The following is a 15,937-nucleotide window of genomic DNA, read 5'->3' as shown; positions in this document are numbered from 1 at the left end:
ATATGTAAATGTGAAAATGAATTATCAGTTTTGGTAATGATGTTTTGCAGGAGTTTTCTATGGCCAGTTCCTGTGTGTTAACAGCACTTTCATAAATCGTAATTTTTTTTCATTTTATGGCAGTTGTAATTTTCAGTGTTAATTAACTGCCAGCTGCTTATGTCAAAGGTCTGTGGTCAGAATATCACTTAGTTCTTGACAAATAAACTAAACTGTAAGCTGGAGTTGGAGCTAGAGGAAAAAAATAAAACGATCTTTTCTCTGTGGCAGAGTTCCAACAGCTGGTTATTTCATAGCATGTTTCTTCAGACATATCATCTATTTGCGCAAGTGAGGGGACACCACAGAAGCACTTGGCTTTGTGATCTAAACAGCCGAAGTCTTGTTTATAGAATTTGGTAACTTGGTTAGGTTACTGAACTACTACTGAAAAAATTGCATATAATTTCCAGTTAATTTTTTTTTTTTTAATTCACAAATATTTTGAATGCATTCAGCTAACAGAAAAAATGAAAGTGACATTTAAATATAATTGGCTAATGTGTATTATGTTTCCTAGTTTGGAATTGCTTAGTCTCTTCTGTTTGTACCCCATGAAATACTCACTACTTCCTTGACCGTGCCTGTATACCTACAATCCCAAAAGCAGAACACATTGTACCAAAACCCCTTAGCTGCCTCTAATCCAGTTTTAAAAAACCCTTGAAACAGTGAAACTACTCAGTTTCCATGGGTAGCTTAACTAGTCCTTACTGTAAGAAGGCTTTTCCTGGTGCCTGTCCTAAACCTCTCTTCCTACAGCTTAAGCCCATTTCTTCTTTCCCCATCACACACCTGCATTTTTTGCCTTTCCATATAGGTATTTAACACCCACTTACTGTACTGCTTTTGTATTTGTCTGAGATATTTGCCAGCAGTACAGCATTTTGTATCCTCAGTTATCAGCATCAAATACTTTTTATTTCTTGTGTGTTCTGCTAATTTTGTGGTCTTCCATATTTTACTGAAGATGCTGACATTTTCCTGAAGGTGGGATCTGTTTCAGAAGATACAGCATCTTGCAGTGTATAGATAGTACAGATATTATGATATAAAAATTTTTCTCCGTTTATCCCAGATGTTAAGCAGCCTTTTCCTGCAAAGTGGCATTGAGACCTTTTATCAATAGAGAGAGTTATGGGAATGCTTTGTTTCATTGTTCTGAGAATTAATAATGGAGCTTTGAACATGTGTTATGAGTGCTCTTTCTTACCTGGTATGTGTCTTGTGTTTAGATTCATTTTCAGACATCAGTAGGTAATGTTTCCAGGCCTGATGGTTTTCTTACTTAACTTACGGCAGCTCTTGTTTCCTTTGCAGTGATAGTCCGAGCTGCTGACTGCAAGAAGGTGTACCAGATAGAGCTTGCTCCCAAGGAGAAAATTATCATCCTTGTCTGCGGTCGGAACCATCACGTTCACCTTTACCCCTGGGCCTCTCTGGATGGGTCGGAAGGAAACTTTGACATTAAGCTTGCAGAAACTAAAGGCTGCCAATTGATTACGACTGGAACACTAAAGAAGAGTTCTTCAACTTGTTTGTTTGTGGCTGTCAAACGACAGGTTTTTTGCTATGAAATTCACAGAACTAAACCTTTCCATAAAAAATTCAGTGAAATTCAGGCTCCAGGAACTGTACAGTGGATGACAGTGTTCAAGGACAAGCTCTGTGTTGGCTACCAGTCTGGGTTCTCTCTGTTGACCATCCAGGGAGATGGACAATCTATAAACCTGGTAAATCCTAATGACCCCTCGCTTATCTTCCTCTCACAGCAGTCTTTTGATGCCCTTTGTGCTGTGGAGCTCAGTAATGAGGAATACCTGCTTTGCTTCAGCCATATGGGAGTATACGTCGATTCGCAAGGTCGAAGGTCACGCATGCAGGAACTAATGTGGCCTGCAACTCCTGTTGCCTGTAGTATGTATATGTTTTTCTGTTGCCATATCCCTGTTGCTGCTTTACTTGTCTAAAAATAATCAGCATTGTATTCTAGTTTGCTTCGGTTTGTCTTTCAATATCTACAGTTTAAGTTTTGATGAGTTAACAGGATACATAGTTATTCCTGATGGTAGTTTTGGACTTGGCGATCTCCTGGGGTGAAATCCTGGATGCTGCAGGAAAAGAAGCTCTGTCTTGTTACAGAACACAGAAGAACGAATAATGGAATGCAAAATAACTTTTACAGAGAGTAGTTCTGGATGCAGGACAGTGCAAGACTACTGGTCTGTGAAATTCTGTAAAGATTTTTGCTCCCTTAGAGAGTATAAATGTCTAGTTGTCTGTAGGATGTCTTCTGTGTCCCGTACTCAAGGTACTGTAGAAAGTTGAAGAAGAAATGTAACTGTGACTCTAAAGGTTCATAAAGATAACAAAATAGGAGGTAAAAATACTGCTTTAGGCAGAACTGGCAGCAATTTTTCTCCTTTTGGTTTTATTTTTATGGGGAGAATTTCCAAAAAAATATAGGCAGGTGGAAGGTAATTTTTCAACCACTCTGGTCATTTCAGGAGCACTGGTTTATCAGCTCATTAGGCTAGAAGCACATGCAGAGCATTTTTCAGTATTCGGTAGTCAAAGGCAGTCATGATAAAACTGGGATTTTTGTTTGAAGCTTAAATAGTAATTAAAATGTTTTGAATGATTGAAGGCAAGAAATAGCTTTGTGTTTAAATAGTACAGTGAGCAGTTAGGTGCACGTTGGTTTGATCAGGCCAGGCCCTAATAGCAGTTTGTTTAATTTTAATTGTCTTGAACTGAAATTGTTTGCTTGCTTTACTCTGACCTACTTCTGTACAGAAGTCTGAAGCAAAGGCCCAAGGAAACAATGTAGTTGCAAATTTACTTTAAAACACAATTATCCAAATCTAATGTTTCCTTTTCCTTTATCAGCTTTACAGTTTTTTGCATTTCAGCAAACTAGACTTGCTAGTTAATGGTTTTGTCTGTTATTATTAGATGCTGTTCTTGCTGTAAACTATTTTATAGCATTCTTGTATGTGCAGTCCTGAGTGGTGTTGGCTTAGGGTTGTTTTTGTAGAAAGAGCAACTTTTTCCACTGTCAGAGGAAACTGGATTGCTTCCCTTTCCATTAGCCTTGTCCTCCTTCCTCAGTCCTGGTGTCTGTCACTAGTGATGGTGGCTTTTCTTAACTGTCCCATCAGGAGATCATCAAAGTGGAAATGGTTCTTCCCCGTTGCAGTTTGTGCTGTGGTAAAGGACCATGTTGTAGAGAGGTTTTAGGATAGGATGGAGAATTTCTCTAGGGCATTCAGTCCTCTCATGTTAGCACAGTCAGCTCTGTTGTCTCGGGTGGCCCAGCCCATCTAGGTTGCAGTTAAACCAGCTGAATGTGCTGGTTCTGTGCTGAGTCAGTGTAGGCGTCGTGGGGCTGCTTAGCCTGGGTAGGGTGCAGTGCAGAGACTTGGAGGCAGCAGGTCTCAAAGCTGTAACGTGGGCAAGCCCAGTGCAGACACTGATGTGTCTCTAGGAACCAGTTGAGATTTGAACAAGCTCATCAGCTCTGACTGGTAAGTGCTGACCTGGGCTACAATCTGGCCAGGCAAAAGCAGTTGGTGTTTCTGTCTGGTGCTCAGTGGTCTCCCTTGACTTGGACATCCAAGCCAACCATGACACCACATAATAAATACTTCACCATAAGTCACTGCTGGGATACGTATTTATGATAGCTATCCAAGGCCTTCTGTGAATGAATTTGAAAAATAACACCACAACCTTACTTCAGTTCTTCTAAGAGGATTCTGTGATGTGTTTAGTGTCCTACTGGGTTATTTTCCTTTTGTTTATTGAAGCAGCTCTTCTCTCTATTAAATCCCATAAATTTCTAGTAACTGTTTTTTACATCAGGACAGTCTTTACGTGAACAGAAGCATGTTGATATGAAGCTCTAGGGATTTCTGCTTTTCATTTGACCTAAAATAAACTTGTCTGCTGATGCCTTTTATGGTTTTTGAAAAAAAAAAGTTGAAAAGAGAAAATGGGTTGTGGGCTTTTTAAGCATTGTGACATTTTTCTGTTAACCTGATGAAAGCAACCCATCCATGAATATCTAATGCTAGATAATTGTTAGCAAAAGAGGAAGGAAATTGAGAACAGATCCGCATCGTGACTTCATGACCCACCTCACAGATGGTGGCCCTCTCTTTTCCCCTGCACACAGCAGATGTATAGTTAGTTTGCTGCTTCTGAAATGAAGTAATCTGCATCTGTAGAAAAGCTAACTGCTCAGTTCCTCCAAAGTAGCAAATTTGCATGCATCTGAAAACTTCAGATGCCATTTTGCAGTTTCATGAGATCATAATTTGAAGTTTAAAAATACTGAAAGGGTCAATTTTAAATCTTTCCATGATGCTGGTAGTTGTCATTAGCAAATCTGTTATCACAAAAATATCTGCTTGAAAGTGGAGCTGGGAAAATGTAGTTTAGAATGTATCTTGCACATAGTGGAAAACTTGTAACTATTGAAATTTGCTCAAATATATGTCAATTCTGGACTACTGAAACCACATTAGGGTTTTCTGTTTGTTTTTAATCTATGCAGGTTGCAATTCTTCATACGTAACAGTGTATAGTGAGTATGGTGTTGATGTATTTGATGTTAACACTATGGAATGGGTCCAGACTATTGGCCTGAGAAGGGTAAGTAATTTTCTTTGAATATAGAACTTGATTGGCTAATGCCAAATGAGATGTTTCTTCACAGTGTATGCTAGGCTTGAATTAATTCTCTGCCTCCTTCCTCAAAACAGATCAGACCATTGAACACGGATGGCACGCTGAATCTCCTGAACTGTGAACCACCGAGACTAATATATTTCAAAAACAAATTTGCAGGTGAGTACTGAGCAAGGGGAGAAATGGGAAAATGATACAAAGTGAATAATTTTAAGCAGTGTTACCTTTGCATGAGATGAAACTTGTGTTGGATGCGTCTGGGTCAGCGTGTACCTATGTATGTGAAATTGCATTGTGATATTACAGCAGGAGCTGTCCTCAGTGTACCAGAAACATCTGACAATAGCAAGAAGCAAATGCTTCGAACTAGGAGCAAAAGAAGATTTGTATTTAAGGTTCCCGAGGAAGAGCGATTACAACAAAGGCGGTAAGAATTTAACTGTGGTATGTGACTTAATATACATGATGACATGCAGAGACTGGGAATGCTAATAGTAAAAATCACTCTGTTCTTTTAGGGAAATGCTTAGAGACCCTGAGCTAAGGTCAAAGATGATTTCTAACCCAACAAATTTCAACCACGTGGCTCATATGGGACCAGGAGATGGAATGCAGGTTCTCATGGACCTCCCACTGGTAAAATACATTTAAAAGGGAGGGAGATATATGTGCATTTGTTCTTGCTCAGAAAAACTGTGAAGATGAGCTGTATGGAGTTCAACTATTATCTTTGTACCAAATTCTTCTTTCAATCATTTTGAGAAAGGTGAACCTTCCTGATGCACATTGCTTCTAAATCCTGTGCAAGGAAATACTGTTAGCTGACTTGTGAATGAGACAATGAAAGAAATGGATATCACTGCCAGGATCTTGTAGTAGTTTTGTAAATGATCAGTCTCTCCTCCTTCCTTTTTCTTGTTTGTCTTCTTAAAATAACAGAATGAATTTCCTTCCTCCTCATCCTCTCGACATTCTGCTCTGATATCACCTCCAACAGGCTTTGAGCACATCTATCACATGAGCCCTATCTCTGCTGAAATCTTTCTCCAGAGTGACCATTCCTCACTGCAAGGCTCCCCTCTGCTTTCTTCCTCTTCCTGTCTCTCTGCTTCCTTAGCAAGGGTAGGAGTAGCTGCAAACTGTTAGGAACTGGAATGGTGTGCTTGTGGCACTTTGCCAATTCTATGACTAAAACAAGGGGTGAAAAAACTAATGCTGTGGAGGTAACTAAAATGCATGCAAGTTGCAGTGCTTTATAGCATTATTTTTATTTTGTATTTAACAAATGCAGCATTTTGTGAGCTATTTTAGTGCTAAATCCACAAGAGGAAGGTGTGAAGGTACACTTTTATGTTCGTTTTATAGCTGCTAGTCAGGCTTTCTCTTATCCTTCTCAGCTAGCCCAGATGAGAGTAATGCATTTGTCCTTTCAGCAGGAGGAGGAAGGAAAACAGAGCTGTTGGTACAGTCCCTGCCCCTTCATAGAGGGTTTGCTGGCTGACAGGTTCCAGTGGCTGCTATGGGGCTTAGTTCTTTCTCTGTCTTTCTCAGGGTTTGTGTCTGTTACTGAAAATATGTGGATGTGGTCAAGTAAGTTCAGAGTTTTTCTACCAACACTGGGTTGTAATAGCTTCAAAAGCACAGTAAAGTTTTCATGAGTAACAACTCCTAGTTGGATAGCTTTTGTTGCTGACTAACAAGGTGTTTCATTTCAACTGTAGAGTGTCCTACCTGCTGCACAGGATGAAAAACCATGTCCGTCTACGGCTAACCTCTCACGGCAGCAGCAACAGCAGAGAAACAAAACCTATATTTCATGGCCCTCATCAAGTAAGGCTGGAAGCAAGCTTGTCAGTTCTGAGCTGTAATTTATGACTTCAAGAGGTGTAAACCTGCCTTTTTTCTCTCTTTCTCTACAGGTGGCAGTGATGTGGGAGGAGCCATGCCTTCCCGAAGTATGTCCGATCCTGACCAGGAGTTTGACAAAGAGGTAAAGTGGCTTTTATTAAATGGAGACTGATGATATCCTGTTGCCATAGATTGTTTTCTTTTTCCAATAAATTAAATTTCTGAGGAAATACTTCATAAAGGCTATGTTCTTTCTGAAGATGTTTTCCTTTCACAAATGTTTCCTGCAGCCTGTAATATATGATTGCAAGTTAGATATGCCAGCACAAAAGCAAAGCTGTGGAAAGATCTTTTTATGGTGGTATTTTAAGAAGTATTATGTCTTGGATTAAGCTTTGTAGACAAGGGAAATTTGACTAATTGATGAAATGTCCTCAGAGCTCCTAAAAATGTTCCTGGGCTATTAGCGTAGAATAGCAAAGTAATACGACTAGTTAAGTAATTTTCTGTGCTGCCTTAAGGAAGAATTTTTGTCATGTAACTTGAGAAGGGGTCATATTTTAAAATACTTTTAGTCTTGCTAAAAGAAATTTTACATATGTGCCAGTAGTCACCAAACTGAAAATGTCCTGGCTATACAAAGCTGGTGTCCCTGAATCTAAGGAGAGAAGATGTATGTTTCTTGTTTCCTTTATTTGTCATAGGTATAGCTTCTTCCAAGCTTTGCTTAAGTACTGCCTGTGCAAGGAAAGTGTTAGAAATTATTCCTGGGAGGCGAACTCCTAGATCAAGATCTTTGCATCTTTTTAGCACTTTTTGGTACCCACCTATGGGCCCATGTAATTTTCTGTATTTTGAAGGGTGTTTTCCTAAAGCCAGACCTTTGCAGGATGCTTTAGTACGCCCCAAGTCAAAGCATTTGTCCAGAGTTCTGATCCCAGCCACACTCCGACTTCCTTTGTCACCTTGAGGAAGCCATTAGCAGCATGTGAAAACAGAGATCTCTAAACACAGTATCTTTGAAATGGTCTTGATTTTCAAAGGTGCTGATGACAGACTATGTCAGTTGACTTAGTTATTCTGCAGCATCCTTTCCAAATTCCATTCATGCTCCAACGATAATTGCTGTTTGTAGGCGCAAGTAGTGATGGATTCTAAGGTTTTTACAATGTTTTCTTTTTTGGTGGATTTTACAATTTCTAATGACTTCTTAAATTAAAAAAAAAAAAAAGTAGTTTGAAACTTGAAAAAGGAGGCTTTAACACCTTTTGGCTTTATACTATTTTTCCCATGGCTTTTAGCTTTATCACAGCATGAACTGGATCGTGTTAGAATAATCTTGTTATAGATGATCTTATTATTGTTTGAGCCATGCAAAACCTTGTGAACGGTATTCTTGAAGGATGTTACCTTTCAATCTATCTGCTAAATATATATTCCCTTTCTTGAAAATAACTTATTGTGATGGTACCATTTTTTCCTGTGCAGTATTTCATTAGCTGTGAATGTGTGCAGTGCTCAGGGTTGTAACTCACCAAAATAGTGGGAAACTTGCCAGCCATCCTGTTGAAGTGAGACCAGTCTGTGAGAGCAAATATCCAACAACCAGTCTAATGCTGGGGAAGTAACTGTGGATAGACTGTCTTTATTAGATATTGATGTGGGGTGTCTCCAGTAAATATATTCTGTTTCCAGATGTCCAGCCCGATACTTGGCAACCTTCACTCTTTTGTCAGGCACTTCACATGCTTGTCACTGTTGCTGTTTTGTAAACAGTTCATACGTTTGTTTCCTTCCTTCTCACCAAACTGAAGATGATTTGACCATAATGGTTTACGTGTTTATATGGGCAGATAAATCTACTCCTGGGCTATAAAAATTGCTTGAAAAACGCAGGCTGGTAAATCCAGAACAACAGTGGACAGATAGATGCATTCCATCAGGAAGGCTTTGCAGTGGCTAAAGGAGAGGAGTGTGAGATGTAGCAATTTCCTTTCCCATAATTCCTGTTACATCAGAAGGTCGCCTTCAGGACTGCACTCCAGCCTGTTGACAATGATGGAAGTATTTGCATGAATATTTAGCTATGAAATGATCTAATACACACTGCTTCATAGGTGTTGTTCACCCTAATTCTTGAGTGCCTTTGAAAGCATTTGAGTGTAAAGAATTGATTTTAAGTAAGCATAATTTTTTTTTTTAATGTCTCTCATTAACAGCCTGATTCAGACTCCACCAAACACTCTACTCCATCCAACAGCTCAAATCCAAGTGGGCCCCCAAGTCCCAACTCTCCTCATAGGAATCAGCTTACACTAGATGGACTGGACCAGTCAACCTGTGACGCATAACACTGCCGCTCTCACCATTTTGTCTTCGATCATCCACTACTCCATGGAGTATTCAAGAGCAGGGCAAAGCTGTCTCAGATGCTAGTGCCAAGACTGACACTGAATCTCTAGTGTTGTACAAGAATAATTATATATCCAGATTGTAGATACAAACTATTGAAATGAAGAAAATTCTTTACTAAATAACGATCAAGCTTTTTATGCAGAATTGTTCACTGTTCAGTTACGGTTGATTCCTCTCTGCACAGCTGTGACACAGTTTTATTGCATAGGAGCATTTAAGGCCACCAGTAAATAGTCTTATTCTTATGCTGAAAAAGAAATAGAGAGAGATACTGATAATATTGCTACAATATCAGGAATATTATTTTTCTATAGAATGATGTAATGTCTCATTAGCAGGAAATCCTTTTAGACACAATTTGGACCTCTAAATAGGAAATGTGAGCAGGTCTAGTTACATCCTCAGATGAATACACTTTTCCCTTTCTCCCATAACTGTTTGTTTCCTAAATCTTAAGGAGAATGCTAGGAAGCTGTAGGTTGTTTCCAACATCAATAGAATCACCAGGAAGTCAAATAAAAGTTGGTTATAGTTTTGTGGCCTTTTAATTCATTTAGCCATTACATATACAGCTGCATAACTGTCTTTCTATCTTTCTATCAACTTTTTAGTCTTGTACATAGGACTACTGCCGGTTATCTTTTACCCATACCCTGCTTTTTAGTCCTCATCAATCAGTCATTAGTCAGGGCTTTTAAAATACTGGTAATTACTGCTGTGAAAAAAATTTTACTCCTCGTTCCTGCCTATCTCCTTCTGAGAAGTTGTTTCTCCTGGGTTTTTTGGTGTAAGGACACACTACATTGTTTAGCTAGCAAGCCTCTCGTGGACGCGTTGCCCTCGAAGTCTGCTTGATCTAAGGGACTATATCGCACTAAAACATCAGTCTGTTTTATCGGTTACCAAAGTGGAACGTGAAGGATGTGTAACTGGGGGTGCTGCTTTTCTCATTAATTGTAGCCTCACCTGCATGAAGACCCCATGATTATTAATCAAGTATTGATCATGTAGAAAAATGCACAACACACTCCTGTATATTTTGCTATGGCCCACGTGCAGTGGTGATGTTTTGCGTGTATATTTAATCTCATGCTTCCATGTATTATACATTTAGTAATCAAAGATTTGTGACCATGTTTCATTAAAAGCTTGTAATTAATTCAGTGGCTGGCATATCCAGTTTGTCATTGTCACACTAGTGTGCCTTCTGTGCCAATTTTATGACAGTTGGATGTCACTTATTTAAAATTTGGTTTAAATAGGCTAATGATATACCAATGGCTAATGTTCTTTTCTGAAACACTGTATAGGACGTGCACTTATCTTTAGTTTAAACTGAGTGTTCTAGTCAACATTTAATCCTGTTACGTTAAGTGTTTGACAGTACTTGCTCTTTTTCTCAGATTCTTGATAAAGGGGCTCAGTTAGAGCTGGACACTACTGCTTTGGGGGTTTTCTGGTTTTTACTTTTTTAATGTAAGTCTAAGTCTTTGTAATTATTGAATTGTGAGAACATTTTTGAACAATTTACCTGTCAATAAAGCAGAAGAGGGAGGTTTTAAAGTTCATAGTCGTCTGTCTTGACATGTGAAAACAGTCTACCACTGAGACTTGCTTTAGTTTCATGGTAAATTCACTTTGTTCACATAGACATTTTACATAAACTGAAAGATCCTTTGAAGCTCCGTACCTGAATGCTAAGAGAAAGGGGGGTGTTTCTGCACGTAAATACATGTTCAGGAGCGATGGAAGTCCTTTTGGTGGAATACAGTGTTGAAATTTTGTGCCCTCAGTTTGTGTTAGAATTGTCGTTTTATCGAGTTGCTGGCCCCATTAATTAATTTTTAAATCATTTATATGACTATTTCCTTACAGCTGAAGCATAGTAAGGAGGCTGCAGGATCTATTCAGGCATCTTGTGTGATAAAACAATAAAGACTTTTGACTTGTCAAAACTGTAGTCCCAAAGACACGCCTGGGGACATTTCAAGGATCGGTGTGTGAATGGTGCAACCCATAATATAGGGTTTTTTAAAACTCCCCTCATGCTCCAGTATTTGAGCACCACAGAGCTCACTGTAGCTAGAACAGAGCCAACATCATCTCTAGTGTGTCCTGGGTAAGCATCCCTCATCCCTTACAGAGTGCCTAAATGCTCCTGGATTACTTCTCGGTTGGTCTCACCCGTGTTACTCCAGGATATCTTAATGGGGAAGGCTTAGGCAGGTATTTCGGACCCTGCTCTTCCTTGCTTGACCAAACCTACCTGGGCAAGGCCAGCAGGCTGGGGCTGCTCAGCTTGAGGAAGGTGCACCCACACTGCCCTGGGGATGGGGCTGATAGCTGACAGGAGGTTTGAGGGCTGTGTGCCGGAAGCCTTCTCACAAGTATTCATGCTAATCAGCCTTTGACTTTTAAAAAACATTTCTACTGCTCTTGAGCTGATTTTTCTCTGCACAGTGAGGACTTCAGATGACAACAAAGTCTTTAATTATGGGGGTATTAAATCATAGCACTCAGCAGTGCCAGGGCTTGGTTATAATTTAAGCAGGAGAACATTTCTAGAAAAATAAATTAATTGTTCAGTATGAATACATTATTCTTTTCTTCCTTTTTTTTTTCCCCTCAAGTTTGGCCAAGCAAAATTCCTCCCCAAGTCCTCCACCACAGCCCTTTGCAAGTCTTCTATTCCCTTAAGGCTTCTGATTCTGGTTACCTAAAGAGTCCCTCCAAGCCCTCAGGAGAACTTTCAGAAATGCGGCAATTCAAGACTCAATGTGAAATGTTTCTCTGATGGTTCGCTTTCCTCTCCCTGGAGGCTACCAGTCTAGTAGCACAAGTGAGGAATTGAGTTATGCAAGGAATGAGGATAATTTGGTCTCTGCCTGTTCCATTTTCACAGAGGCATTACATCAGGTCCCGAGGCTGGGCTGATGGGTGTACCACTCACTGGAACATGTTGTCACTTCTAGCACAGATCTTCACCCCAAAAGTCTGTGCGTTTTGGAATACATACTGGTGTCACTTGCTATGCAAGAACTAAACTCATCTGCCAACACCTCTGTCTCCAGCACAGATGTGCCGAGAACAAACAGCTTCCTAAAGGGGTGCAATCTGCTTTCAGTTGGGAGGGTGTAAACGCTGGCTTATTGTTGCTGGGTAAGTGCTTAACACAGCTAAATCACAGGGAGGGCAGTTCAGCATGAAAATGTTGAAGGTCCAGGCACTCTCGTTGTTCTGCACAGTGCCAGATCAGGCATCCCTGGGAGAAAGCAGATGCATAAAAATCTTAAGACCTGGCACTGGTAGTCCAAAGCACTGAGAAGCAGGGAAGCATTTGAGGGAAGAGATGAGTGTGGGAGCTGAACTGCACCTTTAGGTACAGTTAAGCAAAGTAACAGCAGAAGGTGTCACATCATGACCACAAACCTTGTCTTGCTGCTGAGCTTAGCCTATTTTAAAAGGAAATGGGGAAAAAAGAGAGATGGTATTCTTGCATGCCAGACTACTGGAGCATCTCATGTCCCAGTTTGCACCCTGCCTGCTCTGTACACAAAGCAGCTCTGGCAGACAGAAGTGAGGAGAACATTCCAAAAAGTAGCATTCACCTGAACTTGCCTTCCATTGTGGTGGCAGCAGGTCTGCACTGCCTGCTCCTGTTTGCTTACCCCCCTGTAAACGTGGCTCCTCTCAGTTTCCCCTTACATCCCTCATTGGCAGCCTTGGGCTCCTGCAGCTCGTGGGGCAAGAGCTGCAGCTGGGGTTGGAGGGGAAGGGGTGCCATGGGCACAGGTACTGTGTCAGGGAGGCAGGAGGGAAGGCACCAGCGTTGGAAAGAGCCAGCACGGTCTCGGGGCTCCCTTGCAAAGCCCTCCTGTTTCTGGGGATGTGGGGTGATGACGAGACCGGACATCAGCTGCACGCCTCTTGCAGGATGCCAGGGAAAGCCAGACGTTGGCAGAGCCTGTCCCAGAGGCGAATGATGCTCAGACTAGCGTTGCCGACGGGGTTAGCTGAGGACAGGAGCAGAAGACAGCAGGACGTGCTCAGCAAGCGAGAGCTGCAGTGCTGCGCTCTAGCCAGAGGAGGAACATGAACTCAGGAATCAGCCGGTTACCCGTCCTTGCAGCAAATATTTTCCCTGCTCCCCAATAAGCTGCAGCACTTTTTTGTCACCTGACTACACAGGTTTATGCAGCTTTATTGCTTGTTTTCTCGCAGATAAAGCCCTCAGATTTTTTGCAGCATCGCCTGCCTTCCAGTTTCTTACGCAGTCCCTGCTCTGCGGTCCCATGAGGAAGAGCAGCGTGGAGCCCTGGTGCTGATGGAGATGGCCACCGCAGCGCCTTGGCCAGCTCCTGCACTCCGGTGGTGCCAGCCCCTGCCAAATCCCCTCCCCTTCGCTGCTGCTAAAAAGAAAATTAAACAAAAATGCATTGGGCCAAGTCTGTTTGTAAGCTCGGTGGTATTTTGAGCACTGTTGCCTACTGCACTGTCTGAATATGGATTTGCAAAACTTCTGTGAGAGGCTGTAACTGCGTGGAGGGAAGGCACAATGATACGAGTTGGTGTCCATTAATAGTGTGCAGGTTGTTTTTTCTTTTAAGACCCCAGGAAGCAATGAGTCCTGAGATCTGCCATTAACACTAATGCGTTTTGCATTAGTCTGTCACAGCGGGGGACCCTTGACTCTCAGGACCAAGAACAAAACAGAGCCATCAGGTGCCCAGCCACGCCGTGCACAGCCTCAGCGACATAAACCACCCATTTAATGCGCTGCTTACCGAAAATGTCTGCGAATTAAATTCCTTGTTTAGGCAGGATCCCAGGAGAGACTCTTGCATACCAAACCCCTTCTCGTTACCCTGCCTGCACCGCGGGCTGTCTGCGTGTGACGGTGCGCAGGGTAGTGATCATGGATACAGCTGGTTTTCCAGCAGCTGTTGGCCCCTGGCATCACAAACTGACTCTGGCGCTTCAGTTTTTTCTGCAGAGCTCCCCCCTCCCTGCGACGCTTTCTGTATGAGCAAGCAAACGTGGCTCCTGAAGGAAAAGTACAGAATGTGCTCTGCTAGCGCGCTGACAAAAATTGATCTCTACTTTAATTAAAGCCTCTATTGTAAGTGACCTCGAGCTACTAATGCATTTTAAAAATGAAGCCTCGCTAGCAGCAAATCCGTACACCCCAATACGGAGGGGTGACCAGGCGGTGATCCGTGCGGCAGGGCAGCCTGCCTTCCTCCGTGCCAGCTGTGCCGTCAGCTGCGCGTCCCCAGACGCTGTCCCTCCGCACGGGCACACGCTGACATCCCTGTGTGCCCAGGCGGGACGCAGAGCTTGGTGTCCTCAGCTGCTTGCAGGGGAGAGCTACCATCCTGCCACCCTCTTGTGCAACGGTCCCTGTTGCCAGTGGGTTGCCTTTTCCCTCCCCCAGCGTGTGGACAAAGGATGCTCTTGCCTCTCTCGTGCCTTCAGCACACAGCATGGGGATGCAGCTACCGAGACGCCTCGCCATCCTGGAGCCAGGAGCCCAAAAATAGCACAAGGAGGGAAGCAATTCACTCTGGGGCAAGCAGCAAGGGGCTCCTTGGGGGAGGGCTCTGAGCCCTCTCCTTGTGCGAGGCAGCGCTGGGGTGATGGGATGCCTGGTGCAATGACCTCTAACATGCAGCACCGCATTGGCCTCGGCTGTGGAAAAATAAATCGTGTATGTGTGTATTTAAAGGCTTGTAAGCTAGAGGAGATTCAGTCACTTGCAATGAACTGATTTGAAAGGGGAAAAGAGCACAAAAAGGCTCTCGCAGGCAGCAACTAAAACATCCGTATAGATATGAATGCCTCCCCCTCCGCATCGAGACCCAGCTGCGGCGCAGGGCCGACAGATGCTGTGGCTGCTCTCGCAGGCACCATGGTAACATCATGGAGCCCGCGCCTCGCCGGCAAGCAACACACAGGCTGACTGTGCTGCACGGTGTCCACACCAGCCCTCCAGCCATGGGGTGTTCTCTGGCCTCGTGAGGTCCAGATGACGGCTTGTGGTGGTGCTGGGGAGGGGTGGGGGGGTGGGGGGGGCGGGGGTCTTCCTTGAGTTCACGTCATGGGGGTGACTGTGTGATGTGGGGTGAGTTTTGGGGGCCTGGCCCTGGGCGACTGCTCTCCACAGAGATGCACTTTTTGCAGGACCACGGTGTACCTTGGGTATTCCCACTCTGCCGGTGTCAGCCACCACCTGCAGCAGCCAATAGCTTCCTCTGATATTTGACCCAAGCTGGTGACTGTTTCATTCAGCACCAAGAGCCTGACAGCCACAGCAAAAACTCCTGCCCCAGCAAGTTCCTTCTCCTCCCAGTACTGCCGGAGGGGCACCCTCAGGAGAGACATGCACGGTGAAATCCCAGCGGTGGGCTCCCGAGCACAGACCTCCTCCCAGCCCTGGCTCTGCCCCGCTTGCAAAGCGACAGCAGCAACTGGGGGCATGGAGATGGTCTTGTTCCCTGCTTGGCTCGTGTTTGTGTCCTGCCGGCTCACGCTGCCCGTTACCGGTGGTCTCTCTGTGGGCAGCGGGGAGCAGGGCTAGTCTCACTGCTGCATGCTGCCCATCACCCTTCATCAGGACTCTGATGCACCTGATGATGAATTCCCAGGCCTTTGAGACGGGATTATGTCTTCCAGAGACTAGAACAAAATATAATAAACTTAAAATAGCTCCTTCCTTATGGAATATGCCAACAAGCCCCACTGAAAACCCAGTAGAGTGTAAATTTGCATAAATTTTCATACATCTCCATAATTTCAGCCTCACCCATCAGACCTGCTCCCATAATGAAGCGCTGCCTGACATTGCAGGCAGCTGAGAGTATTTGACACAAGCCAGGCCACAAACACCATCGCTAACGAGGCCCCTGGGTGCTGCTGCCACCCTGACCCTCATTAGAGACAGCCC

General features: G+C 43.2%; 1 protein-coding gene across 13 annotated transcripts in view; it reads left to right on the top strand.

The window, feature by feature from the left end:
* The window catches only part of CDC42BPB (CDC42 binding protein kinase beta), a 99,793-nt gene extending 89,233 nt beyond the window's left edge, over positions 1 to 10,560 (top strand). For 4 of the 13 annotated variants that reach the window (XM_074825170.1, XM_074825167.1, XM_074825173.1 and 1 more), the window contains 10 exons: positions 1,360 to 1,956; positions 4,598 to 4,695; positions 4,806 to 4,890; positions 5,038 to 5,158; positions 5,250 to 5,367; positions 5,671 to 5,853; positions 6,283 to 6,321; positions 6,453 to 6,561; positions 6,651 to 6,721; positions 8,799 to 10,560. In XM_074825170.1, the coding sequence (XP_074681271.1) occupies positions 1,360 to 1,956; positions 4,598 to 4,695; positions 4,806 to 4,890; positions 5,038 to 5,158; positions 5,250 to 5,367; positions 5,671 to 5,853; positions 6,283 to 6,321; positions 6,453 to 6,561; positions 6,651 to 6,721; positions 8,799 to 8,930 (1,553 nt within the window). In that variant the 3' untranslated portion in view covers positions 8,931 to 10,560. The remainder of the gene's footprint in view (positions 1 to 1,359; positions 1,957 to 4,597; positions 4,696 to 4,805; positions 4,891 to 5,037; positions 5,159 to 5,249; positions 5,368 to 5,670; positions 5,854 to 6,282; positions 6,322 to 6,452; positions 6,562 to 6,650; positions 6,722 to 8,798) is intronic. The other 9 variants (XM_074825179.1, XM_074825176.1, XM_074825181.1 and 6 more) reach the window with 5 other exon arrangements.
* Positions 10,561 to 15,937: the final 5,377 nt, after the last annotated feature.

This window comes from Strix aluco, chromosome 4 (assembly GCF_031877795.1).
Source record: "Strix aluco isolate bStrAlu1 chromosome 4, bStrAlu1.hap1, whole genome shotgun sequence".
Lineage (NCBI taxonomy): Eukaryota > Metazoa > Chordata > Aves > Strigiformes > Strigidae > Strix > Strix aluco.
Note: the sequence above shows the minus strand (reverse complement) of the source record. Positions and strands in the feature narration are given on the sequence as shown.